The following is a 27,590-nucleotide window of genomic DNA, read 5'->3' as shown; positions in this document are numbered from 1 at the left end:
TTCATAAAAAATATAAAAATTATATTTGAAATGGCCTTCCAAGTTTTTCCATTGTAACCCTATCTATATTGTATTTTTGACAAAGCCCTTCTTTTAATATCTCTCTTGTAAAAATATATATTTTTCTTAATTGACATGTGATCACCCTCCAAAATTTGTATGTTCTTGGTCATCTGAATGACAAATATAATATTGGAAAAAAAAATCTAATTTTTTAAACAATTCCAGTGAAAAGAGGGACTAAAATACTGCTCATATATGTGAAAACTATAACATATTTCTAATTAAAACTATAGTATATAGTAACGCATGTGTCTGTAACAGGCATGACAAAAATATCAAAACATGAGGTAGATAAATAGTCATAAAATAAAAAATTACATAGCCTGAGATGGCACAATATGATTTCTTGTTATTTTATGCTGTCTTCATTTAATGGATATTTTTTTTAAATTGTTTAAACTTATTTTATATTTAAATTTTTCAAAGTTGAAAAGGCACTGATTTCGTGGAATGACCCTTTAGATACTTTTGAGCCTAGCTCGAAGATACTAATCAGCACATGGTTAGCAATCACTGGTCAGAACAGTTGAACACATATAACAACTAAATTTTATGGAATAACATCCAAAAAAGTTTTCTCAATAGCAGAAAAAAAGAGTTTGGTAGTGACATTCCTTAAAGTTACACACAGATTTTTAGACTTTAAGAACACATTTACCTCAAAATGATGGGATCAATCTACTCACCATATAGCACATGAGAGAGAGGGACACAGGAATATTTCCTGATCAGAAATGTAGGGGTGTGGTTAAAATCAGTCTCAGCCAATGGACTACAACATTCACTGTTTTGGTAGTGACATGAAAATGCAGGACATGTTTTTTTTAGATAAAGTTTCATGATTTAAAAAAAAAAAAATATATATATATATATATATATATATATATATATATATATATTTTTTTTTTTTTTTTTTTTAAACAAGAATGGAAAAATTTGCAAAAATGTTTTCAATATCATTTTCACAAGTTGAAATTTAGGGGTTAGGGTTTGGGACAACCACCTCCTAATTGAAAGTAGCCCATAAATGATGATTTTATATATATAAAGCTTACTGATATCTTAAATATTATTGTGGGTTTCAATAGATAATTGAAGGATCTTAGTAAACATCTAAGATTTTAATAATTAAATGCTTTTCAAATGTGTTTTTTGGATGAGGGACAGCAGTTTGCACCAATTCTGTAGAATGGCCCATATATATATATATATATACACACACACACACATATATATATATACACACACACACACACACACACATATATATATATATATACATACATACATTATATATATATATATGAAGAGTTCAGATGCAAAAGCCTCTAAGTGCCATCTGAAATTTTCTTCTAGAATGATCATTTTTATCAAGCTTGTATATTTAAGTTCAGTAATTTCACTTAAATAACAATTAATAGGTAAATTTCAATGCCATTTAAGTGAAATTACACAAGCTTGATAAAAATGATCATTCTAGAAGAAAATTTCAGATGGCACTTAGAGGCTTTTGCATCTGAACTCTTCATATATATATATATATAATCTGCCATAACAAAAAGTTTTTTTATTTTATTTTTTTGCGTGTGTTGTAAATGTAATTTATTCTGAAGCAATATTCTCATCAGTGTTCAGTCAGCTTTGATATATTTAAATATGCATATTGTAATATCTGCACCTTTAAAGGTTTTTTATTTAATTTTTTTATTTTAATTCTTTAATTGTAATATAGAATTGATATTCTAAATTAGATGAATCATATTTGTCATGTTGGAGAGTTGGATATATTCACAATCACAAGCATATTTGCTCCAGTTTTGACACAGGATCAGAAATGAACTAGTCTGGTCTTGCTAAGCTCATCGATGAGTGGGTGTTCAAACTTTCCGGCAGTTATAATCAGTAACTTACATCGTTTATTACAAGGAGACTCTTTGAAACTCTTCTGTAACCAAACCGGCTATTCAAGGCTTTTCACACGCACCGAAACGTTTGTTTTTTACGATTCCCACACGTTATTATAGCGTTTTGAACTACTTTTTTTATCTACTACGGCGTCGCAAGACATGTCCATATGACAGTCCAGCATGTCTTAAAAACGGAAGTAAACATTTATGGCATAAATCAGAGCTGTTTGTTTTTCTTGTCACGTGGCTTAATTGCTTTATATGAGAAAAGACTTTGATATGACTCAAACGTCTTATTCTTGTTGTTTATTGGCGGTCGGTTGGCTATGAATCAAACTGCGCGTGTTGGCACGTTAAACTTTGACGCGTTTCGTTATTAGGTTTTTGTCCCTTATGGCCGCTCATACATCATCAGCTCCTTTACTGTGGCGCTTACATCAGAGGCGCGCTCGTGCGGCGCTCGAGACACTCCTCAAACAGACAGGCTCGAGACTAGCGCTGCTGGCAGAGCTGACGCATCGGTACGTATCATATCATAATCATGTCTGTTTGACAACAACACACTCGAGCACATGATAGACTAGACACAAGCATGCTTTGTGCTTTATAATCCGCTCCGGGGTGGTCTGGTTAGTTATAAACTGTTGTTTTCTTTTCAGGTTGAATTATTATGATTTATCACCTTTTATGAAGGTATTACAAATGTGATGCAATTAGATTATCTGGCCAGATAAATATAGCATATTCCCTTAGAGACAGTGCACGTTACATGTTTTTTTTATGAAGGGTGTCTGCCAGAATCAAACAAATATGCACTATCAAGGTAACGTTATAGGGTTCATAGTCCAGTTTTGAGTTTACAGTCTTGTCCTAAAAAGGTGTGTTTACAGTGGTAACAGTATAATTATTAAATTATTTTGCGTTATACAAATAAAGGCTTCTTGTGCACATTTTGTATTGCTGTTACTGAACTTACCTGTATCAATCTGTACAAGCAACCAGAAGGATATGCAGATAAATTAGTATCCATAATAGCCATGTGTGAATAAAGGTATTTAGCGGTGTTCTGCTGGACAGTTGTGCTAATTAAGGTCTTTCACCTCTTATATGATCCCTGTTTTATGCTAAAGTAGCTCAAATGTGTTTTTAACAGGTGTTTGTGCAGTTCAGCTGCAGACAGGACTTCCATGGCAGAGAAACCTTTAGTCACTGCAGGGAACAACTTCCTGCTGGATTACCGAGGAGAGCAAGATGTTTCATGTTCCAGACGGGACTCTCGTGGGTGCTTTGTAAACCCTTGGACAACATGGCAGTTCCCCTCCTACAGTACCATTGCTCGCCTGTTCCTCATGGAGAAGAACAACAGTAATGTGCCCAGTGTCAAAGAGGTAAACGCACATTTTGTGCTCAGTTTAGGAGTCACTGATCAGGAATGCAATGAATCAGCAGTGTGGAATCTGAAATGACACACACACACACACACACACACACACACACACACACACACACACACACACACACACACACACACACACACACACACACACACACACACACACACACACACACACACACACACACACACACACACACACACACACACAGGATTCCTCTGCTTTAAAACAGGAATATTATTGAATATAAGCATTAGCAAGTAAAACCAGTTTTGATTTTATTATTGTCAGTAAAGTCTAGGGTATAGAGGATTTTAAAGTAGAAAAGTGGCAGCTAAATGGCACACAACATTTCCTTTCATAATGTTTTGAAATAATTTGCTTTGTTTGAATGGAGGAATAGTTTTTAAGTATACTGTTATATAAAACATTTTATTTATTTTATTTACTTTTTACCTATTTATACATTTAGACACATTTACTTGTTATACACATTTATAGTAATTATAAATGTAATTAATATATGTTTACATATAAAATGATTACATTTCTACTATATTTACTTTTTATGCCTATTTATAATCATTATACATTTAAAAATTATAAAATACAATGTACATTTACTTATAGAAAATTACATGAAATGTATAAAATGTTATAATTTTATATAAATGTATATTATATATATAATTATAAAATTATTTTGTATGTAGACATTTATATATAAGTAAATGTATAATCAATTTCATATTAATTTATGCATTCATAATTAGAAATAGGCATAAAGTATTCTATAAATAAATAAAGTTTATTTAAATGTATATTCAGTATTTATGCATTTATAAATAGGTATGAAATGTAAATATGTAATTATAAATGTATATTAAATTTAACAAAATTATATGCATCATTTTTATTTCAAATTTAATGAAAAAAATGGAAGAAAAAAAAATCTGTCTTTTTATCCTCAGGTTCTGGACCGTGAGCTGCCGGTTCTGGAGCCGTATTTCGTCCAGAGGCCAGATCAGTGCGGGCAGACGGGCCCGTCTGTGCGAGCGACCTGGCTGGGTCATGCCTCTGTTCTGGTGGAGATGGAAGGACTGGTGGTTCTGACTGATCCCATGTTCAGCCAGAGAGCCTCTCCACTGGCATTCGTGGGCCCGAAGCGTTACCGTGACCCGCCTTGCACTGTAGAACAGATTCCTCGGCTGGACGCTGTGGTCATCAGTCATACACACTACGATCACCTCGACGCAGGCTCTGTGGCAGCGCTGAACGTTCGCTTCGGTTCTGGTTTGCGCTGGTTTGTGCCGCTTGGGTTGGCCGAATGGATGCAGAAGGCAGGCTGTGAGAATGTCACAGAGCTGGACTGGTGGGTGGGGAGCCGCATTCCCGGGCATGATGATGTCACGTTTTTTTGCACGCCAGCACAGCACTGGTGCAAACGCTCGCCTGTGGACGAGAACAAAGCATTGTGGGGTAGCTGGACTATCGTAGGGCCCAATTGTCGTTTCTTCTTCGCTGGGGATACGGGATACTGTTCAGAGTTTAAGGAGATCGGAAAACGCCTCGGACCGTTTGACCTGGCTGCCATCCCGATCGGAGCGTACCTGCCCAGGTAAGACTGTAAAGAGCAGCTGTGTGTATTAAACAAAAGTTTATTAAATAATGATTTAACTTGTCTTGTTTAGAGGGATCATGAAGTCTCAACATGTGGACCCTGAAGAGGCTGTTCTGATTCACATTGACATTCAGGCGAAAACATCGCTGGCCATTCACTGGGGGACATTTGCTTTGGCCTATGAGGTATGAACCCGTCTTTCTCTCGCTCTCTCTCCCACACATTCATTTTCTCAGTGTGACTGTCTTTCACTGAGCTGGCCAGCGGTCACTGCTGTGATTGTGTGTAATAGCTGTACAGCTGCAGTTGGGGAGTCCAGTCTTTGTAGTTGTATTACATCAGGCTTCACTGTTGTGCCTACGTTTTCACACTTCTTCAGGCCCAACACTCCCTCAGAGAGGCATTTACACATTTTTGAGCAGGTTTCTAGATTACAGTTAGCTGATTAAGTCAGTTTAAGTCAGTGTCTCAAGATTAGGTTATCATTGTTTATTATATTTGTCATTCCGAGGATTATTAGGGGGAGAAAACATTTTTTCTGACCTTTATTTAGGTCCCACTTGGTGAACAAGGCATTCAGTAATTAGGATTAGGGATTTTTATTGCAGTTCTGTTTTTCCTGTTTATTTATATAATATGTTGTGTAAACACACACACACACGAATTATGAAATGTTTTAACATTGACAAGTTTTTCTTGCATGTTTCTTGAGCACCAAATCCAGAATAAATTACAATGCAAAATATTTTGCAATAGAAAAGAGTTTATTTAAATTGTAATATTTCAGAGTATTACTGTTTTTACTGATGAGCATAAGAGATCCCCAAACTTTTGAACAGTAGTGCATATAAACTACTTTTCAAACAATTTTATTAAAAATGTTTTTGAAAGAATTGAATTAAATCCTGTTCCTTTCTGTTTATTTCTCTCTCTCAGCATTATCTTGAGCCTCCAAAACGTTTGCGTGAGGCTATGGTGAATCATGGACTGAATCCAGATCAGTTCTTCACACTCCATCACGGAGAGTCACGGATGATCAACCACAAGGACTTGCACTCGTCCAGCTAAACTAAAACACAGGAAGTATGCAGACACACATATATGACTTTACACAGGCTGCATTTTTTTAGAAATCATTTTGAAGATTGTGCTGATCCAGTGGCTGGACTCTGGATTTAATGTCAAATTAATGTGTTAGATTTCTATTTTGTTTAATATAATTTGTCATTTAAAATATCATGGAATGACCATAATAAAACAACATCTGAGTTTAACCTGCGTTTCAAAACAGTGTTTAGAAGCTCTGCTGGCTAGAAGAAGAACATTGTTCAGGTGAGAACAATTACCTGTGAACATTGCAGCGTTCATAAGATGCAGAAGAACCAAACCTTAAGAAATTCACTTTATTTGCAATTGTTTAATAACATCATTCCTCAGATAAAAATGCAATATTACAGGAATATACAGCAGAGATTAATTTAAAACTTCCTGTCAAGAACCATACAATCTAAAGATATTTTTTAGTTTTTATTTACTGGTAGCGTGCGTTATAAGCAAGACACACTCTGTCACCAAAGACAGACTGACAGATACAGATACAAACTGTACAATCACTTATTTACAAATCCAATTTTTTGTTGTTTTTTTCTTTTCACTTTTTTTTTTGAAAATAGGAGTAGAAAAAGTGATTGAATCTTCAGATTTACGTAGCGTATTCTTTTTAAAATCTAAATGAACAAATGAAAGAATGATGGAATGAAACAAAAGAGTCAGTAAAAGTAGAGGAGGGAATGACAGACCATGCAGACGTCTCACAGACTTATCAAAAACACCTGGGGTCTAAACTCGATTAAATAGTCCAAAATGTGAACGACCTCTGACGGTGTTTGGTGAGAGACCTGAATGGTCAGCACTGATTCCTTCGAATTCTACCAAAAGCACGACACGCATCTAATTTTAATTCAGCTCGTAAATCTAACAAACAGCTCAGGACCTTGAGACTACTCTTCCCGTCCGCACCGTCGATCAAAACTACAGAAGCTGCTTGTGTGGTCACCGAAATAAAGCCACTGAGACGATCCGCTCAAAGATTTCTCCCTTTGTGAGTCTGATGGACTTGAGTGGTTAAATGACAACCGAATCGCATCAAAATAGTGTGACGGTGTAGATGAGTGAGCGTGAGGGAATCAATTCCCTCAGTTCTTCTACCCTTTATAGAAAGAGACCCAACGAATCAAGCCCAGAGCTGGAGCATTACGTCCATCTCTGCAGAAAGATAAAGAATAAGCCGTTACAATATGTTCACTCATACATGGAGATTTGTGCAATATTAACTATCCGAGCTCCTCATAATCGTCACCGTTCCCATCATTTCTTTCTGTCTCTAGTGCTACATTCGCTGGGTGGAACTAGAGGCGGGGAAATGCCACTTAAAATATAAATTGTTCTGCATTCATTAGGCCCTAACCTACCCGTGATTTCGGGTTTCAAAAGCAGTCAGTGCACTAAAAAACACTGAAGACCCGTCTCACCTACTGCAGGAGACAGCCTGAAACAATCTGCATTAAATATCGTCCCACCTGTTGAAATGAAACTATGGCAAGATTGACATTTTGAGCTTAGGGCGAAATTAATAATTACACGACAGCTAAAATCTATGCATAAATTCATCCTTCACTTGGATTGTGTACGATGTGTCAAACTAAATGTGGTTTTAAATGTGCAAATTGTGATTATTGCATCACCACCTTAGCTTTTAATTTATCATTAAAACTCATTAACACACTACATTAACTTATAATATCAAATTAACAGTCATATAAAGGAGGACATTAGAGATACGTGCTACACAAAGGTTAAACCAGAGGGCAGACATTGCAGCTGTCCAGGCTTCCTCTGGGTCAAAGGTCAACCCCACGGCACGTTCCTTCAGTCTGACACATGCAGAATTAGCCAACGAACACACATGAACCCAGAAACACCAGATGCATTACTGGGTTTATCCACATAAAACAAAAACACCCTAAAGATAAAAAAAAAAAAAAACTGTCCTACTGCGGTTTACTGTAATGTTTTATGAACTTGAAAGGTTATAACAATGCTGCTCAATTGCTATGGATAGTTTTTTTTTTCATACATTCTAATCAAACCATTTTCTTTTTCAATATATCCTTTTTTTATTAGGGTAACTTGTGTGTGCTCTACTGCTACTGATGGCAAATCAAAATATAAGCCACAACCAATCAGAGTCCACCAGGAGAGCGACCTACGCTTCCCCCACTGAAATATCACGACTTTGGCCGTTCCCTCCAACCAGAGCGAAATATCTAAACTTCCATCTGATAAATATTTCTCATATATTAAAATATATAAACTAACTTCTGATTCTCTGCGAGAAAAAAAGCTACATTACAACCATTTGGGCAAAAAACCTCACTGAGCAACTAATAAAATATTCAGTCAAATATTTGGTACATTTCCCCAAGGCCTGAGCAGACAGCTCTCTGTGTTCATTCATTAGTGGTTTCATTTAACACAGGGGCTGCTTTTGTGTCATGAAAGCTCATGGCTTTTCCACACTGTTCTATCATGTGCATGTGCTCGGAGGGGAACGTGATGTGTTGATCTGAATAAAGCAGCGGTGAAAAAGCCCTCTGATTTGAAATCTCATGATTAATCTCATTGCACTCCTCCCTCAGCAAAAACGCCCAACCATCCTGCTTAAAAACAGGCCGTACGACCGGAGTTTCAAAGGAGCTACTGCGGTGAATACGAATGATTTACTCTATATTTCTCTATCATAAATTTAATTTCTATCTATACATAATCACTACATACATTCTCAAACACGGTTGTGTGTAGCCATTTTAACCCTGACATTCAGCAGATATAGATGAGTTTATATTGTCGCTTTTCTAGTGTTAATTCTTTTCTAAGTCTATAAAAATATACAATCATTGGCTAATGAAGGGAGAGGAGGACTCCGTCTGCTAGGTTGATTCTTAAGATTCCATGCAAACGCAACCAAAAACGAGAAAGAAAAATTCAAGCTTAGCATCCAAATCCATTATTTCCAACCTAAATCTCCTCGCCGAACGCGGATTGTCCATGAGACTTGAGAAATGACAGGGGATTTCTAATGTTTCCGCTTGCAGCCTTAAATAATAGTGAGAATTTATGTGCATGACCAACCATTTAGAGTGAGCCCATTCACCGGCATGCGGGTGCCGTAATAAAACGCCTTCACTGTGATGTCTGCTGAAGAAAGGACAAGGAGGGTGAGTGAATGAAAAGATAAAAGGGAAAAAAAGCGCGAAAGAGAGAGAGCTGCTCTTGCGTATCATGCACCTTTCAGCTGAGCACAAGATATGCAAAATCATTTTCACACCAACGAGACACTTCTCTTCTCCGTCTGTATTTACACCTTCACTCCTCGTCATCAGTGTTTCCTCAATGTTTAAAATGAAAACAACAAAAAAATACTCAAAACGCTTGGCACACCAAAATAATCCTCATGCAGAGATAATTGAAACCAACGGAAGAAAAACATCAAACCAAACTGACCCGCACAAGATTTTCAAAATACTCAATACTCAAATGCACCCGATTTCAAGTATGACAGGTTTCTTCGATTTAAAGTTCTGTAACTTAATACACAACAGTGAATATATTTCTCTCTGTATCTTAGAGTTTTGTACAGCTGTAGTTCTGAAAGAAAACTGTTGTACAGTCAAAGTTATTGCATTGTTTTTGCATATCTTGTGGTATGCAAGCACATACGCATGCACTCACGCACTCATCCTGCATATACTAACACGAACACCACACAAACACGCTCGTTTCTGCACTCTGCATATGCTAAACACGGAGAAACTCACACACGTACACAACCAAGGCCTCGAAATATGCCTGGGGCAGCCTCACAATGACACATGGCACGTGTGTGGAGGAGATATGAGGGTGAAGTGGCGGCTTTGGAACAGAGCAGGTGGATTCTGGCTACATTTGTCACGTTTTTTTCACAAGCTTTGCATCATCCTCAGAGCAGAGACCTCCTGTAAACATTCAGGAACTCTATCGCACCTACAAACACAGCACAGGACCAGAGACGGAAATCAAATGGGATGTTTGAGGCCTGAAACGAAACGCCAGGACGCTCGGTGTAGAAAGTAAAGAGTCAGTTTGACAAAAATAGTCGATTATCTTTTCATGTATGGAAAGAGAAATTTATATTGTCTGAAGTAGTGTGCAAAACGGTGACAGAACTTCTAACCGAGTCTAGTGTTGCACGAACGGAGAGACGCCTGGAAGTGGATTGGTCAGGTTTCTCATCAGCAGATGTGTTTTGGGGACGCCTTCCATCCCGTCGACACATTACCAACACAATGCTAATGCTTCAACACCTTATTTGCATAATAGATCAATAAGTAGTTCTCTGTGTGTCTGCCGAACTGCATGGAAACAGCAGAAAAATATCCTTAACAATAGTAGTAGTAATAATAATAATAGCGATCAATAACATTGTATGATGATGACACTGCTGATGTTGGTACTTTCATAATGATGGTCATATATTTAGCCCTGTGTGAACTACATTAGAGTTTGTTTGTTTTTTCTTAAATGATGCGCTACCCAGACATCCCTGAATACTCCACCCTTCTTCCTCTCTTCAAAGTGCACCTTTACTGACCTTCCAAAGATCTGCTGTTTCCTGTGTCGAGCAGGTGGGATCATGACAGAATCGCAGCTGTCAGCTGAATGTTTCTGGAGATCAGCAGTGAAGAAACGTCAGTAGTTTCAGAGCAAAACGCGAGTCCGATCCAACAGCAGCAAGGGGAACCATGAGACCTGTCAGTGCTACCTGCGTCCAGGCGAGTGACACTGCTCATTTACAGCTTGTGAGCTACCAATAAACATTGTGAGAGAGACCGAACCCCCGGCAGAACACGCTTCACCTCTGACAGAAATAAATAAATAAATAATTTTTTGTGTGTCAGTAAGAGGCATTAGATTCACAACACTGCATCTGGCATAAACATCTTAAATGCCTTCAATAATAATAAGAATAATAATTTAAGAAAAAAAAAAAAAAAACAGCATCCATCTGTGCGCAATCCAAGATAAACATTATAAACACTAAATGCTGGAAGATAATAAAGGAAATAAAACCTGAAGCAGATCTCGAATAAAAGGCCACTGATGCAATGACCCGTACCTTGCACGGCTAGCAGCTACCTGAAAGCCGAAGCGGTACACGAGAAAAAGCAATTTTGGGAGTTCAGTCTTCCACTGAAAAAAATGTAAATAAAATGTGCAGGCTTAACTAGAGAATCATGGGTGGAAATCAAATTTAAAAAGCAGCAAAAATCATTAACTGAACAAGAAAGTTGTAAAGGAGACGGATGACATTTCTCTTGATGAACAGATGTATGGATGGATGGACAGTCCCGTGAAAGGAAAGAGAGAGCGAGGATGAGAGAGCCGCTCCAGTGTGTCTCTCTGAGCATCTCTTGAACCCCTGACGGCTCCTGGGCCGACAAGATCCACCTGCTCGGCACAACACGTCCACGCCGATGAGGCGGCCGTCGAGTCCTACCACCACACAGGTCAGCGCAAACTCGCTCTGTCCTCCCACCGGCGGACAGATCCCACTGCTTGAGCAACAACATCGCATCTTTTCCCTTAATTCCCTGCTCGGTCAGGGTTGTTTTTCATTTCCTTACTGCAATCAAGGTTGTGAGAACTGTGAGGCACTTTTAGAAACACGCACACAAACATGTACACACGCCTACTCGCTCGTGCTCTTGCAAACACACAGACGAACTAAAAACCAACTCGGTCTCAGCTAAGCAGAATGGCCTTATACCCCTACGGTAGGTACACGCAACAGACGGGTCAGACTGCAGGACAGCAGTGTCCTCGGAGAGAGCTGGGCTAAGACACAGGAAGTCCTCCGTGCTGCTGCTGTTCCCCCTACAAGCTCGTCACACACTCCATATCTTCGTCGTCCATCAGAGCGCTGTTCCTCTGCCCAGCCCCCTCGGACTGCTCTAACTCCGTCCCCAGCAGCTCATCAGAGCCTGTGGGGGTGGAGAGGCCCAGTGCGTGGCTGCAATGGGACTCCTGCGAGCCAGTGTCTCTGCACTGTATGAAGGGTAGCAGGTTTCCGTTGGCGTTGGGCGGCGCGTTAGCATTGAGAATGTTGTCAGCGGCGTTCTCCATCTCCTCCATGGTCATGTCACAGGCGTCCGCTAGTTCCTGCTTCGCTACCTGGATGAAGGTGGGATCCTGTGCATAGCGACCCAAACCCTCGGATATCAACACCTGAGTGGAGAAAGTGAGACTTTAACGACTGTAGGCAAGACACTACAGGTGAATATGGCAAAAAAATGTCACCATACTTTCCCCCTTGATCAATCACAGTACATTAAGACAATAGTTTTCTGAAATGTTATGTTTAAATGTGCAAATGAGGCATCACCTTATTAAAAATTCACTCATTTGTATACATTTCCAGAACAGAAATCTGAACATTGGATAAAGCCAGGTTCAAAATTCTTGTTTCATTTTATGTTCAGGTTAAAGGTTTTTACAGAGGGATAGATCTGAAAGATCTTGGATATCTATTTTTAGGAATAAAATGTTATATAAATCAGGCAAATGTTATATGAACAAACCCATCTGTAAAAACCTTCAGAATATAGATAAGAATAAAACTGAACAGTGCTACTGAAATGGAGATTTCTGGCTCATGAGAAAAAAATTACTAATTTTGAGAAAACAGCCTTCAAAGACATGTATTGTAACTGAAATATACAGGCGAAAATGGATAAATGGTGATAAAATATACACTTAAATGTGTTTCTTTCCACCAGCCCTGTTTACACCTGGTATTAAGATGCATTTTGGTCGATCGAATCACAAGGAGACGTACCTGTTTACACCTGGTGATTTAATCTGTCTTTTGTCCACTTTCAACCTCTTCTATCCTGATTTCTTTGAGCGGAGGGTCAATGGGCGGGTAAATGTATGAGTTTTTTTCAGATCTTTCGATTTAATGGAAATCAGGAATGGTAAGGGAACATTGTGCTTGGTACGTTTTTCATCTTCAAAACAAATTTGGGTCTTCAGTTAACAAAGTTTAAATCCCGTCTGGCTAGCTCGCTTCACTACGAAAGTTTACACTACGAAAGCAAACTGGTCGAATGCGTTTTAGACTACATCTGGAAGTGGTCGAAAGTGGACAAGCTCAAGACCCCGTTTACACCTGTATTTAGAGTGATCCACTTGTGATCCAATCGACCAAAGCGCATCTTAATACCAGGTGTAAACAGGGCTTGAAAGAAGTAAAACAACCCAAAATGTAAGATTTACCATTGCGTTTTAAAAATAATGGTTTTGCCTGTAAAATCTTGCATAAAGTGAGGGAAAATGCATCATACCGCCTCCACAAGGCTGCCGGCGCTCCCGTGAGCCAGGGATGTGGAGTCTCTGCGCGAGACCGGAGGAACCGTGAGGGACACGGGTCGCTGCGTCCTCTGCACGCTCCGGCTGTGGTTGCCGTTACTGTCGCTGTACCACGAGCTGCAGTTCACCGACGGCATGCTGCTGTTGAGTTTCTCGTAAGATCCGCTGCCCTCCAACCGCAGAGACGGAACGGGCTGGTAGCACGGCCCTCCCCCGCTGCGGCCGCTGGGACTCGCAGGAGGTGTGGAACACAGACGCGTGAACAGCGTCGGAGAATGACTCCGTCTCAGCAAGGGACTTAACCCCGCCACAGCCAGAGCCTTTGAAAACCAGATGATGAATGAGTGAAAAGGATAAGAAAAAGCCTTTGTCAAGCATGTGTGTGGATAAGCTCACCTGATGATGCACTAGGTGCAGTGGTAGTGCTGTCTTCTGAGAAACATCAGGTCTGTTATGTTTTCTCAGACACTCCAAATGAAAGGAAGACCGTCGACCTGTGTTAAAAAGTAAATATGCATTTGACTTCATCACATCTGAAACAAAACTAAAGATTGTATGGAATCAAATGAACTGTAATGTAAGTGTGTGAGTATTTACCCAGTGCAGTGGGGCAGAGAAAGGCCCGGCGCCGTGGAGACTGCCACAGCCTCCTCTCCTCCTCTACATCCGCCTCCACCATGGGAGCCAACTGCTTGCTCTCTTCATCCTGAAATTCCAGCCTGCACCCAGCACACACACATTCAGATTATTAATATATTAGGTAACACTTTATTTCGATGGTCCACTTTAGACATTCTACTGACTATTTAGTTATTGAGTTATTTAGTTTGCAACTCAATGTCAACTAACTCTCATTAGAGTATTAGTAGACTGTCAGCTTAAAATCTGTCAACTCTTTATTTTGATGGTCCCTCAACAGACTTTCTACTGTCTATAAGTATCTTTGCAACTACATGTCATCTTATTCTACTAACCCTAACCTAACAGTCTACTGTTACTCTAATGAGAGTTAGTTGACATGTAGTTGCAAAGATACTTATAGATAGTAGAATGTCTGAACTGGACTCGAAATAACCAAATATTATTCTTTCTAGGAGGCTGAATCTCACGAAACTGTCAAATTTCACCCCAAAATAAAGAATAAGAAATTATATTTTGTAAAATTTGGGGTCAGTAAGATTTTTATGTTTTTGAAAGAAGTCTCTTACTGTATGTTGCACCAAGGCTGCATTTATTTGGTCAAAAATACAGTAAAACAGCAATTGTGAAATATTGCAATTTAAAATAACTGGTTTTCTATTCCTTCTATGAAATATTGCGTCTTTGTACCAAATTTGTCATTTTATAGAAGGCAATAAGCTACCTGAGGACATGCATCACTGTATCGCACACCCTCCTGTGGCTTATTGTTGTATTAAATGTTCTGATATTAATTTAGGTAAAAACAGAATATTGAAGTCTTACATGTCCATTGAGAGCATGGCCTGATCTCTCTCATCTAGAAATGTTTCATCGTACGTCTCATCTGTAGACGCTTCCTCTCGACGTATAATAGGGAGACGACTGTCACTGGAATCAGAGCTACACAAGACACACACAGGTGAACTATAAGCATATTGCGCATCTTTATCATCTGCTCTTCAGAAAGTACACAGATAACAGCAGTTACTCTCTCCTCAAGCTCTCATAAGGCTGATATAATGTGAACACAATCAATTGCAGCAGCTTACGGTTTGTTTCGTCTGAAGCACAGCTGTCTAACAAACCGCATTGCACAGTTTTAACTGATTATGTCACATTACAGAAGCACTGATATTATTTTTGCATGGAAACCTTATGATACTACATTTAAGAGGAGACATTTTTTTGTCAAGGGGCACTTCATAAAGACTGGAGCTCCACTAACAGAAATAACTGTATATCCTGTTTTTGGGATTGTGCTGAAAACATGTAGTACTTCCTGTTTAATAGCTTGCCAGCATTGATGCTTTTGTATTTTGGTCGAAATGAAGAGCCCCTTAAGTACAGCCTGGAAATGACCAGCAGGATGAGCTTCAACACAAACACCTAACATGGCCGAGCAGAGCGGTTTTCAACTGGTGGGTCGCAAGTTCTAATAGCAGGGGAAAACAATGCAACAAACATGCTTAGTTATGATAAATAGGCTACAGTTTTATATTACAAAATAAATAGCCTTAACCTATATGTTATGTTGATGTCAAAGGGTCTACATTCAAATATTCAAACAAATACAGTATTTTGCAACAAATTCATCTGTCAGCAGTGTTATTAAATATTATATTAATTTTGAATTAGCTTTTTATTTAAGTTTAAGTAATTTTAGTAATAATGAAGTAATTTAACTTGTTGAACATGAACATGTTGTTTCACATCCCCAGTTTGGGTGAATTTTTCATCACTGAGAGTATGAAATCTGGGTTCAGAAGGAAAACCAGTTGAAATCCGCTGGCCTAGCACATGCTCATTCAGCTGTCAGCCAATCAGGAAAGCTGCTCACAGATCCTGCTAGATAAAGTTATGCATGGAGTGGATCTCTCAACACACTGAGAGCGTGTGTTGCACACATTTCGCTTCAGATCCACCCCAGTATGGACAGAGCATACAACAGCCCTCCAAAGAGATGAGGTCTCTCTCTGTCTCTGTGAGAGGAACGTACCGCATGAAAGAGTCATAGAAACAGCTCCTGGTTCACATCAGAGACAATCAGGGGTGAGACAAACCACAGTCAGGAACCATATTCTGACAAACCTGAAAATCTCCCCATTAACTCAAACATCTGCTTTCTAGTACAGAAAGCATATGTCATCCTACCTCTTATTAGGAAAGCACCATGTGGGCCGTGGCAGTGGGATGGTGGTGAGGGGGGGCCCCGTTTGTCCGTCCACTGTGCTGACGGTAGGTTTGGGATAGCGATGTCCGATGGCTGTGTTGTTGGCGTTGTTGATGTTTGCGTTGGATCCTGAGGAAGAGTAACTGCTCGGAGTGAAGGTGGAGTCGACGAGCTTCTGATGAGAGGGAGATTCTGCCTCGCCAGGACTCCCAGATTTACTGATGTGCAATGGCCGCTGTGTTGTGAAGGATTGTGGGAAGGAGGCGTGACCATCACTCTGGTTATAGTAGTTGACATGGTTACCGAAGAGGCCCCCAGACCGCTGCAAAGACAAATATGCGAGCATGAGTGGTCACATTTACGCAAACCTGATCATCCCTCCCCGTTCACACCTGGTATTAACATCTTCAATGATGTTTCAGTAGATTTCGTCGAGCGGAGGGACTACATACATCACGTCATGAAGTCTTGTGCAAGTACATGTTTGCATGGATGAGTTTGTTTGGACGTTGTTTTCTGTATTTAACTTCAGATTTTTTTTCTTCTTCTTGTTTTCTCATGATCAACTTCATTTTCTTTTGATCTCAACATAACAAAAAATCTTAGGGCATAACATTCTCAATAATATTTTACATTATAGTTACTATTTTATGGTTACTACTATTGTATTTATTATATTATTACTATTATTAAACTCATTACATTTGGTTTGATTTGTACAGTTTCTTGATTTGTACAGTAATACGCTTTCAGCTATATTTAGTGATGTCTACTTCTGATCCGGATTACTCAACACAAACATTAATACCAGGTAAATGAGGCCAAACACACACACATATACACTGAAACACTTTCCACTTCCTCTGTTCACTCTGCACTTACATTCAGACAGCAGTGATGTGTTTGATTTTTCTAAACTGTCTACAAATGTACTTCAACATCACTGATGACTAAATCCAAATTAATCATTCTTAATAGTTATTTGGATGATGAGGACAAAGCGCTGCTCATTAATGACTTCTGATATCTTTAGAAGTAAAGCTTGTAAAATTGGAAACGTTTATGAACTTAATATGAACATAATGATTTTGTTGTACTAAATAACAAATGGAAAAAAGAATTCAAGGCCCCCAGTGCTGAGCAATGAATCTAAACAAGCAGCTCTGCCACAGCAACCCTTCACAGCCAGAAAAAGACTCTGGTTTGAAGATCCGGCTGATGGTCGCATGCAAGTGGGCAGAAGCTCCGGCAGCAGAAGCGATGATGTGAGCAGAGAGGAGAGGAAATAAGAGGCAATATCAGACCTTTACCCTGAAGATATCATCCTCAGAAGCAGTACACACGGTTTCTTTCATGGCTCTCTCCAATTCCTCCTCCACGGTCAGGTCTCCTGATATCGCTCTTCTGATCTCAGGACCCATATCATGCAGTGTACGCAGGCCAGCCTGGTCAGAACACACGCAAACAGATGCAGATTCATATGCTAACAAAAACACACTTCTCAGTTGTAGCAGGTGAAAGTGTGCATGTGGTCTTCTGTACCCACCTGCAGTGAAAGAGCAGTCTTTGGGGGAATTTTGGCCACCAGGCCCTGTTCCTTGCGCTTCTTAAATTTCCTGAAGTATTCCTGAATCAGGAATGTGGCATAGAACTTCCCCACTGTTACTTCATCATCTGTTGGGCAAGGTAACGCACACTCAGGTTTTGTTTGTTGTGCTGGGTGGTTATATTGCTTCCTGCATTTTTCTTGTAGGTAATACCTAATATATATATATCATTTTAAGCTCTTGAAACAAACTTGACAGCATCTTGAAGTTCTGGGACAGGAGAAGAGAACTTGACTGCATTTTTAGTTTTTTTTTGTTTACAAGTTTGGGGTCAGATAGAATTTTTTTTTTTTTTTTTTTAGCAAAGATGCATTACACTGATCTTTTACATTGTTACAAAAGATTTCCATTTTCAAAAAGGCTGTTGTTTTGAACTTTCTATTCATCAAAGCACCATATTAGATCATGAGACACTGAAGACTGGTGTAATGATGTTGAAAATTCAGCTTTGCATCACCGGAATAAATTACATTTGAAAATATATTCAAATCGAAAACAGTTATTTTAAATGGTAATAATATTTCACAATATTACTGTTTTTACTGTATTTTTGGGTTAAATAAATGCAACCTTGGTGAGCATAAGAGACTTCTTTCAAAAACATTAAAAGATCTTACGGACACCAAACGTCTGAGTAGTGTACATAAACGTAACATAAACCTTCGACCTTTTCCCACCACCCACCTCCAGCCGGGGGAACAACTTGATCCAGCAGCTTCATGCTCGTCCTCTTCCAGATCTTCTTCACGATGGCCCTGAGTTCCTCATTCGCTTGTTCCAGGTTACCTGATTCAAACACATACAAGCAGTGACTGATAAAGATCTGTCTGTTTTGAAGGTTGAAGGTTAGTATGTGTATTAGGGTTATGCGTGTGTTTATGACCTGCATATGTATTGTGTGACATTTTCACACCTTCAGTTTTGATTCGTAAAGCCGTCCGTACTAGGGCAAAGAGAGTAGCGTTGAACATCACCGTTCCGTCGCTATTGAGAGGCATGTTCATGGACACAAGCCGCTGCAGATGCACGCATTAAAATAAGTCAAGCAATGTGAATAATGCACTGCAGAATTAGTTTGATTTGTGATTTTGGGTACCTTGCATGCCACTCTATGTGGACAAAGCTTTCCAAATCCAAGGGGAGGCTGAATCCTGCGCAGTAACGTCACCACATCCAGGTGCTTTATACGACCCCTGCAATCACATTAAAGTCCGATCTCAACTTTAGTAAAATTAAGCAATGATTATTCATGATAAGATCTAGAGACTGCAGATGATTGGAGAGAGCAGAAGAGTGAAAGATGGCAAAACAGGAAGTGACTGACTTGGCCTCAGGATCGTATTCCGCCCATATCCTCTTGAACTCATCCAGATGATGCGGCCCCAATATTGACCAATCACGTGTTAAATAGTCAAAGTTGTCCATGATGACGGCCACAAAGAGGTTAATGATCTGTGGGAGAGCAAGGATCTGAATCATCTTGTGTTCGGGAAACCCCGGATCACACCCGCTGCTTCTGTTATTATTATGGATATGGTAAACACTGATGTCGTGCTGGTGGAGATGATTTCACAGCTGATATACAATAACACAGTTGCTTAGTGGGAAGGAATCTCGATGTCAACTCACCAGGAAGGCGCAGAGCATATAAAAGCTGACAAAGTAGATGATGGCAAAGTGGCTGCCACAGTCTTCACTGGAATGGCCGACCTCTGACCCTTTCTCACACGGGCGGTTCGGAGAACAGGCCAGCATGATTTCCTGCCATGCCTCCCCTGTTGCACACCTACACAAATACACAAGCTCACAGTGACAACGAGACAGCAAACGAGTGAAAGAGCGAAAGCGAATAGGTAGCTGACCTGAAGAGCAGCAGAACAGCCTGAGGAAACGTCTGGAAGTTGTTGTTTCGGTTGATCTGGCTGTTGTCCCTCAGGCCAATCTTACCAAACATCTGTGGAGTCAGAAACACATCACTCAGCATCAACATGTACAAGCACAGGAGCTATAACAGACATGAAGTCACTTCCTTGAGGAAGATGAGGAGGGAGTGTGAAGCAAACAAAGCCGGGTCTGACCTGCATCCCAATGACGGCATAGATGAAGAACAGCATTACGATCAGCAAAGCAACATAGGGAAGAGCCTGTGAACAAAGAGAGGGAGATGGAGAAGGGAAAAGGAGAGATTAAATATACAAAGCAAATACGAAATACAGGAATATAGCAGAAAAATGCTCCTTTTCACTCATTTCACTCCTAATCACTAACAATTTTTTTTTTAACAAAGTCTGGACCACAGTACAGTTACACAAAAAGATGCAGCCTAATTTCATTCTTCTCACCTGAAAGGATTTAATGAATGTCCAGAGTAGCGTCCGAATGCCCTCTCCCCGAGACAGGAGCTTCACCAGCCTCATCACGCGGAACAGCCGAAAGAACGTGATTGAGATCCTGGCGTTATCTTCAGTGTTTTGGAGTCCCTTTTTCAGCATGACAGACACAAACATATGAGTGTTCATGGGGAGGCACACACACACACAAATACACTCAACCATCTGTACACCACCAAGAACAATTCAAGGTGACACACACACACACACACACAATTTTAATATGTCTACTGCAGCATGTTAAACACTTCCACCAATAGCACACTACAGAGACACATAGGATGTCTGGTGGCTTTATGAAAAAATGACAATTTTCCAAATGGATGCAAAGCATTTATAGATGTCCACCACAATGCACAACACTCCTGAAGTAATAATCTTTCCAGCTAATCAAATATAATACATACCCTACAGCACTAACCTGACATGGAAGCATATCACTGTATTTCACAGGTGATATTAGAACACAGACACTAAACCACAGGCGTAACATTTATCTCATCCTTTAACATCTATCATATATGGAAGCCCATTTCTGCCACATCAGAAAAAAACTAAAAAAAACATCATACTATTACTTTGGTAAGTCATTATTATGACATAAAGTGTTATAATTATGACAAAACAAGTACAAATTAGGAGATAGTAAGTCATATGAGATCAAAAGACCTAATCATGACCAGACATTTTTAAATTATGAGATAGCAAGTCATAATTATGAGATAAAAAGTTGAAATTATGAAATAAACTGTCATAATTATGATCAACACTGACAAAAGTCAAAATGACGGTCACTATGACATCATAATTATCACTTCTCATAATTATGACTTAGTATGTCGATTTTTATTTTTTTATTTCATAACTGACTAATTTGAACTTTTTATGTCATAATTAGGATTTACGTGACTTTTTTTCCCTCATGTGGCGGAAATGGGCATAGTCATTTGTTCACCCTTTAAAATGTTACATTTTACGTCTATATATCTAAATATATACATAAAATTGCTGCTCGCTGTTTTAAAGGTGCACTCAGTGTTTTCTCATTATAATAGCTTTACAAATAGAAATGAATTGTAGTTTTAAAAAAAAAATCATAATCACGTAAATCAACAGTTATATAGAATAAAGCCAGTAGTCATACCCAAAAAGCGGTTTTATTTTACACGGAGAGGGTGACCTCATAGAATTTGTATTTCTTGCCATTGTGAAATCCCCTGACCAACCAAATATTGACAAGACCCCTGTTAATATTTGATATGCATGACAGCGTGCATTTCTTCAATGGCATTTGTTGGTAACATTTTACTGATATTCTTTGATGCATCCACACCACTAGGTGTCAGTGTAAGCACAACACAAAAAGATTACTCAGTGCACCTCTAAAAATGTCTAATGCCTACATCTGCACACACATGCCCTGTAATAACACATTAAACAAACCAAGCAAAACTGAGAAAAAGCTTCATGCATGTGGACATCGCACAGGAAATCGTCTTTTCACAAGCCCACTGCTTATTTCAGAGCTCTGCCACACAGATGGTGAACTGTCACATCAGAGCTGACCAGCAGAGGCCGACACTGGACCACACACAAAGAGAGCGATGACCTGGTGACTACAGCGCACCAATGACAGGCATCGCAGCCTAGGGGAGGGGAGAGGTCGAGGCAATGGACACACTACCAGCATATACACGTGCCTGCCCAATGCCACAGTGATGAGAGAGAACACGTGCGTTCATGCCGAAGTCACGTGGTGAATGACAGGTGGTGATGGACAGGTTGACAAGGTGATGGGGTGGAATGAGAGGTGGGGTTTTGGTTACCGTTGGTCCGTACCATTGGTCTTACCACAGAGGAGGGGGGAGAGGAGGAGAGGTCAGCTGGCTTTAAAGAAAGACAGACAGATGAAAGCTATAGCAACGCCAACCACCCACTGTACACCTGTGTGTGTGTGTGTGTGTGGGAATATGTGTGGGAAAGTGTCCGTCAGTGTGTTTTGAGGTACATCTGTTGGGTCTTTTGCAGGGGAGACGCCTCATAGCACATCTGTCTTTCTGCCAGCTGAGGGGCTACAGCACATGGTCCGTGTGAGGAGGAGCCATACGCTGTTCTGCAGCCGCAGACTGGAGGATGGGTTGGTGACACACGCAGACACATGCACAGATCTGACATCTCTCACGACCCGAGTCAAGAATCTCTCATAAGGTCTATCACGGTGTGTGTGTGATGCAGTGGGTGACTGTATGTGTGACTGTATGTAGGTGTGTGTTGAATTTCTACATGCAGAGAGACTGATTTCTAAATCCTCTGCAGTGCCACGATAGGCTGGAATGACTGTCTTTACATTATTTTCATGTTTTTATTGGCAATGACAATTCGATTATTTAATCGACGTTGCTGCGGTAGAACTGCAGAGGATCTGGCAACCCCAACCATGCATGTAGCACACACATTACAGAATTGGGTCAACGGTATAACTTGTTCCAAATGTGCATCTGTGAGACAGTTACCATGATTCAAATCTCCACACAGAGCCACTTTCAGAGGACTGCTCCATATCACAGATATTATCTCACATTGCACAAGTATAGAGATTTGGCACACACTGGTAAGCGCTGCCCCCCTGGAGGTTACAATCATGCCCATCGGCTGGCTGACACTCAATGATAAATTCAATTATTAGGTGAATCTCACGAAAATAAATGGTTTGTTCATATTTTCAAACAAAAGCAATCAATCAATCAATCAATCAACTAGATCAAACCGCCAATGACAGCCAATCAATCAACTAGATCAAACAGCCAATGACAGCCAATCAATCAACTAAATCAAAATACCCAATTTTAGATCTATTTATTTTAAATAATAAATTTAGTATTTAACCTAAACATAAACCATGGTGGTATTTGCCTTATGCATGTTGTATTTAATTTATGCACATTTAAACCCACTTCCCCCAATAATAATAATAATAAACTTTAGATGTATTAATTCTAAATAAATAAATATTTAATGTAAACATAAATTGGAGGTAGTATTTGATGTATTTTATTTATGCTTTAATGAAAATATATAAATGAATAAATGAAAAAATAGCCTTAATTTTCTTTATTATAATATAATTTTTGAGGTAAAATACAATCAGGACATTTCATGAGATTCCCCTTGGTTGGTCAATAGGAGTTTTCTGAAATGCGTTTTAGCCAATTAACGTCAGTGATTGTGGTCGTATCAGTCAGCCAACAGCTAATGACACAGGGAGCAGGCCTACACAGAATGCTATGCGGGTGTACAAGAGTACCAAAGAAGAAAGAGAGAAGAGACAGAAGAAAAAAACACTGAAAAAGGGGAGGAAAATGCAGAACAGAGAGACAGAAAAGAAGAAGCATTCATAGAGAAGGATGCAATGTGGCATCGTCAGCAAGACAGAGCTGGCAAACACTCCCATCTCTCCACCCCCCGCTTCTGTCCAATCAGACACCGCGAATCAGACAGCGCCTCCAACAGGCAGGGAGGACAAAGCACTGAGAGGAGCAGAGCGGCCTCAGGGGGAGGAGGGGTTACATTAACGCTTTTCTAAGGGAGAACAGAGTCGTCCGGTTTCACTCTAATCTCCTTGTAGCACTGAGAGGAGGGACTGGCTATCAGCACGGATTCATCAGTTTCATTTCAGATCACTAATCAGATTAATTAACGGGTTAATGAAGCATGAGAAAAAAGTGCTCAGAGTTTTCTCAAAGGAAAATAAGGGGGGAAAAAACAAACAATCCAAACACAATGCTGGGACAAAGGTCATGAATTTATATCAAATCAGATGCTGGATGAAGAGAAAACTCCAACCAAATCAAACCCAGTCAGTGCTGAAATGGATGTGTGGATAGCAAAACAGGGGGTATATCTCCGGCACAACTGCTGTCAATCATAAACTACCTTCAATAATTCCTTTTGATCAAAGAGCCCAAATCTTTAACTCAAGTTATTAAAAAAAAATCAACACATGGACCTGTAGTCTTGTAGTCAATGTTCATCTACCGTCAAGCATATTCATATAGCTTGATGTTCTCAGAAGATGGAGAATATGTTTTCATAACTTTTTCTAATAAATAGTAACAGATAAAACCACTTCCACTCAAAAGTTTGGGGTCAGTTTAAAAAAAAATATATATATATTTTAGTAATACTTTAAATTTTGACCAATTTAATGCATCCTTGTTGAATTGTTAAAGTAAAGACATTTATTAAGTTACAAATAAATGCTGTTCTTTTCATGAAAAACATCCCAGTTTCCACGGAAATACTAAGCAGCACAACTGTTTACAACATTGATATTAATGAGAAATATTTCTTGAGTACCAAACCAAACTTTTGAAAGGTAGTGTACCTGTAAATAAAAACAGTGGCAAAGATAAAGTGCTGTCTGAGTTTTAACTACGGATTTATAAACAAATATTTTTATGAATTTGACGTTTTACAAGTGATGATTTCAGGTTAAACCCAGCCAATCTACTAGAATTACATCAAGTTTCCCATTTAAAACCACATTTGAATGCGGCCCAAATTCAAAGAGAAAAATGTTGACCTCATATGCACTTTTGTTGTTTACACACATGCAACAAGTCTGTACCAGATCTAAATGGGTTGACAATATAAATTAAGTATTTACGGAGGGGAGAAACAGTTTTTCTGAGTAGAATCTGGGCTCTTCTGTCCAAATGAGTTTGAAGGTTTATGAATTGATTCAACAGCAAAACATTTATCAGAATTTATTGAATTATGGGCAACATTGATAAGACTGACCATCCATCTTAATGTAACTGATTGGCAAAACAATTTGATTGAATATTGATTGTGAAGCCAGAATATATCACCCTGAGAGCTATACAAGGTCATTCATGCCTATGTGTGCGGGTGGAGGGTTAAAGCAACTCCATCTTTGTTAGTGTGGGAGGGTTATGGGGGTGCAGGCAGGCAGATTGAGAGAGAGAGATTACTTACGTTAACCTCTGTGATGGCTATATCAACAACACTACCCACTACAATAAGGGCATCAAACGTGTTCCATGCATCAACAAAATAATGCTGGACGGAAAAAAATGAAAAAGAAAAGGAGAGAGGAGAAAATAAGGAAGAAAACAGTTACACATGAACATTTAACTCACAGAAGACATGAGAAAAAAAATCATAAAATCAAATGACGGGTGTGAAGAAATCAAAACGAAATCAGAGAATCCCATGATGACCTGGGACCTGTCATGCTCCACAACAGCAGTCAAACATCCATCAAAACCACCCTGAAAAGAATGGCCGGGACTCCTGGGTTAGTTCAGGTGTGACTGTTAGTTACAGCAAAAAAAATATACATCACGGCCTGGAAGATGAATACAAACTTTCGCTCTCTCTCTTTCACTGGCCTACTGAAAAACGCTCCTGTTCGAACCATTCGTTTTCTTGCGCGCTGTGTGCCCTAAATAAACCTCTCACCACCAGAGGGCGACCTGCCACAGAAGCCATCTTGCCATTGGAATAGGAAATGAAGAGTTGGAGGAGATAGCAGGAGCAGAGAATGGCAGGAAGCACAGGGGAATGAAAGACAGCAGAGATGGACAGGAGAGCAAAAGAGAGAAAAGGAGGTGGGAAAAGAGAGAGAGAGAGAGAGAGAGAGAGAGAGAGGTGGCGATGTACTTACGTTGATCTCACTCAGAATGACGTCTATAATGCTGCCAATTACGATGAGGAAGTCAAAAACATTCCAGGGGTCACTAAAGTAACCCTACACAGGACGAGGGGAAGGTGGGGTGAGGGGTGAGAGAGGGCAGTTAGAGAGGCAGAATTGACCATAACTAGCGCTGTCCGTACCCATGATGCATGAGCACAGTCAACATCCCAAATGCTCGTTAGCCAATCACAATTCAGCACAACAAAATCAGCTCATCCAGACTTTCAGGAAGTTACTGATTAAATATATCCATTTCCACAGGAAAATGCTCTTAGAATTGTGTTGATGCTCTTGTATACTGGGAAAAGATGGCTTTCATAGCGCTAGAGGAATTCTGAGAGCACGTCTGCTTCTTCCTGTGAGTAATTCTGAGCGGATGGCATCTCTACTGACACCATCTTTACAATATTTGATTTGTGCTTAATAGGGCAGGAAACCTTTAATGGACTGGAAATGGCTGCCAAGTTATGCAAGAAATAAAGCTATTTAAACACTAACTGATAGAATTACTGGCTTTCTATGTCTTAAGGCAGGCGATGTAACTCATTTCTGAAGAGAGAGACTATCATTTTACATTACATTTATCTCAGTCATCATCTGGGGCAAAGCTAGTTATTGTAGTTAAAGCCATATAGGGTAAATAAGTGAAATGTGACATTTCTGGTGATAAGCAGAGTTATCCACTATAAACTGCATTTTTGATAAAACAAAACAAAACAAAAAAACAAAAACAAAAAAAAAACATAAGCAAATGAACAGAAAACATCTAGCCTGGAGGACAGCTGCAAAAATTGGTTATTAAATGGCACACAGCAAAAGAACACAAAAGCACTGATAATAAAGTACTAAACAATGCATGCTGGGACATCTGTATTAAGAATAGCTCATAGTCTAATCATCTCAAATCTGATATATAAAAAATATATATCATTTAATTTTAAAGACTTGATTTTGAGTATTTCATGGTCACAAAAGTCTAATAATAAATCTAAATTCACTACTTAATTGAAATTTTTTGTAATATATAATACATAAAAACAAGCAAGGTATGTGTGAGGACGTACCCTTGGTTTGAAGGCGATGAGTTTGAGGATCATTTCCACAGTGAAGAGGCCGGTGAACAACATATTGAGGATATTCATGGCTTTGTTGAAGGACTGAGATTGACCATGATGCTGCAAACAACAAAATTTATCAAATATATATATATTTTTTTAAAGATAAGGATTTGTGTATTTGTCTGTATGCATTAAGCCCCTTTCACACAGCGCGATGATCCCGGCAAATTGCCGGCAAATTGCCAGAACGCCTTCTGTGTGAACACAAACACGACCCGGGATTTATGCCGGCATCGATGCCGGGTCGGGACCTAGTAACATTGCCGTGTTCAGTCCCGGAACGCACATTGTGTGAACAAGAGCCGTAATAATGCCGTGTCGTATGTGATGGCGCTGAAGCCGGGATCGTTCACCAGCTGTGAAACGGTACGTAATGCGCAAGTTTATGATCGAATCAGAGAAAGAAATGCACAAGCGTGGAGATCGCAGCTCATAAGCAAACTTAAGACGCTGC

At 39.4% G+C, this 27,590-nt stretch overlaps 2 protein-coding genes across 14 annotated transcripts in view; one reads left to right on the top strand and one right to left on the bottom strand.

Annotated features, from left to right (window-relative positions):
* The first annotated feature begins 1,933 nt into the window (after nucleotides 1-1,933).
* Nucleotides 1,934-6,259, top strand: napepld (N-acyl phosphatidylethanolamine phospholipase D). The gene is made up of 5 exons (XM_082168630.1): nucleotides 1,934-2,491; nucleotides 3,124-3,358; nucleotides 4,336-4,982; nucleotides 5,056-5,170; nucleotides 5,922-6,259. The coding sequence occupies exons 1-5, from the start codon at nucleotides 2,364-2,366 to the stop codon at nucleotides 6,051-6,053; spliced, it is 1,257 nt and encodes a 418-aa protein (XP_082024756.1). The 5' UTR covers nucleotides 1,934-2,363; the 3' UTR covers nucleotides 6,054-6,259.
* Nucleotides 6,260-6,371: 112 nt separating this feature from the next.
* The window catches only part of cacna1c (calcium channel, voltage-dependent, L type, alpha 1C subunit), a 129,975-nt gene continuing 108,756 nt past the window's right edge, over nucleotides 6,372-27,590 (bottom strand). For 3 of the 13 annotated variants that reach the window (XM_082168615.1, XM_082168621.1, XM_082168625.1), the window contains exons 29-47: nucleotides 27,083-27,193; nucleotides 25,989-26,072; nucleotides 22,139-22,186; nucleotides 20,252-20,389; nucleotides 19,988-20,053; nucleotides 19,772-19,863; nucleotides 19,539-19,695; nucleotides 19,234-19,361; nucleotides 19,006-19,102; nucleotides 18,793-18,925; nucleotides 18,594-18,695; nucleotides 17,849-17,976; nucleotides 17,607-17,747; nucleotides 16,284-16,624; nucleotides 14,916-15,032; nucleotides 14,049-14,170; nucleotides 13,848-13,945; nucleotides 13,427-13,771; nucleotides 6,372-12,308 (exon numbers count right to left, since the gene is read on the bottom strand). In XM_082168615.1, coding sequence (XP_082024741.1) covers nucleotides 11,958-12,308; nucleotides 13,427-13,771; nucleotides 13,848-13,945; nucleotides 14,049-14,170; nucleotides 14,916-15,032; nucleotides 16,284-16,624; nucleotides 17,607-17,747; nucleotides 17,849-17,976; nucleotides 18,594-18,695; nucleotides 18,793-18,925; nucleotides 19,006-19,102; nucleotides 19,234-19,361; nucleotides 19,539-19,695; nucleotides 19,772-19,863; nucleotides 19,988-20,053; nucleotides 20,252-20,389; nucleotides 22,139-22,186; nucleotides 25,989-26,072; nucleotides 27,083-27,193 — 2,799 coding nt within the window. In that variant the 3' untranslated portion in view covers nucleotides 6,372-11,957. Of the gene's footprint in view, nucleotides 12,309-13,426; nucleotides 13,772-13,847; nucleotides 13,946-14,048; nucleotides 14,171-14,915; nucleotides 15,033-16,283; nucleotides 16,625-17,606; nucleotides 17,748-17,848; nucleotides 17,977-18,593; nucleotides 18,696-18,792; nucleotides 18,926-19,005; nucleotides 19,103-19,233; nucleotides 19,362-19,538; nucleotides 19,696-19,771; nucleotides 19,864-19,987; nucleotides 20,054-20,251; nucleotides 20,390-22,138; nucleotides 22,187-25,297; nucleotides 25,382-25,988; nucleotides 26,073-27,082; nucleotides 27,194-27,590 lie in introns of all 13 variants that reach the window. The other 10 variants (XM_082168620.1, XM_082168622.1, XM_082168624.1 and 7 more) reach the window with 7 other exon arrangements.

Source organism: Leuciscus leuciscus (genome assembly GCF_965113295.1).
Source record: "Leuciscus leuciscus genome assembly, chromosome: 4".
Classification (NCBI taxonomy): Eukaryota; Metazoa; Chordata; class Actinopteri; order Cypriniformes; family Leuciscidae; genus Leuciscus; species Leuciscus leuciscus.
This window is presented reverse-complemented; position numbering and strand designations above follow the sequence as displayed.

What these genes read in the sequence shown, in the direction of transcription:
- napepld (XM_082168630.1), top strand. Translation starts at nt 2,364, where the DNA reads ATGGCCGCTCATACATCATCAGCTCCTTTACTGTGGCGCTTACATCAG. An exon ending in ATGTGCCCAGTGTCAAAGAG is followed by an intron (nt 3,359 to 4,335) that starts GTAAACGCACAT and finishes TTTTATCCTCAG; the next exon opens with GTTCTGGACCGTGAGCTGCC. An exon ending in CATTTGCTTTGGCCTATGAG is followed by an intron (nt 5,171 to 5,921) that starts GTATGAACCCGT and finishes TCTCTCTCTCAG; the next exon opens with CATTATCTTGAGCCTCCAAA.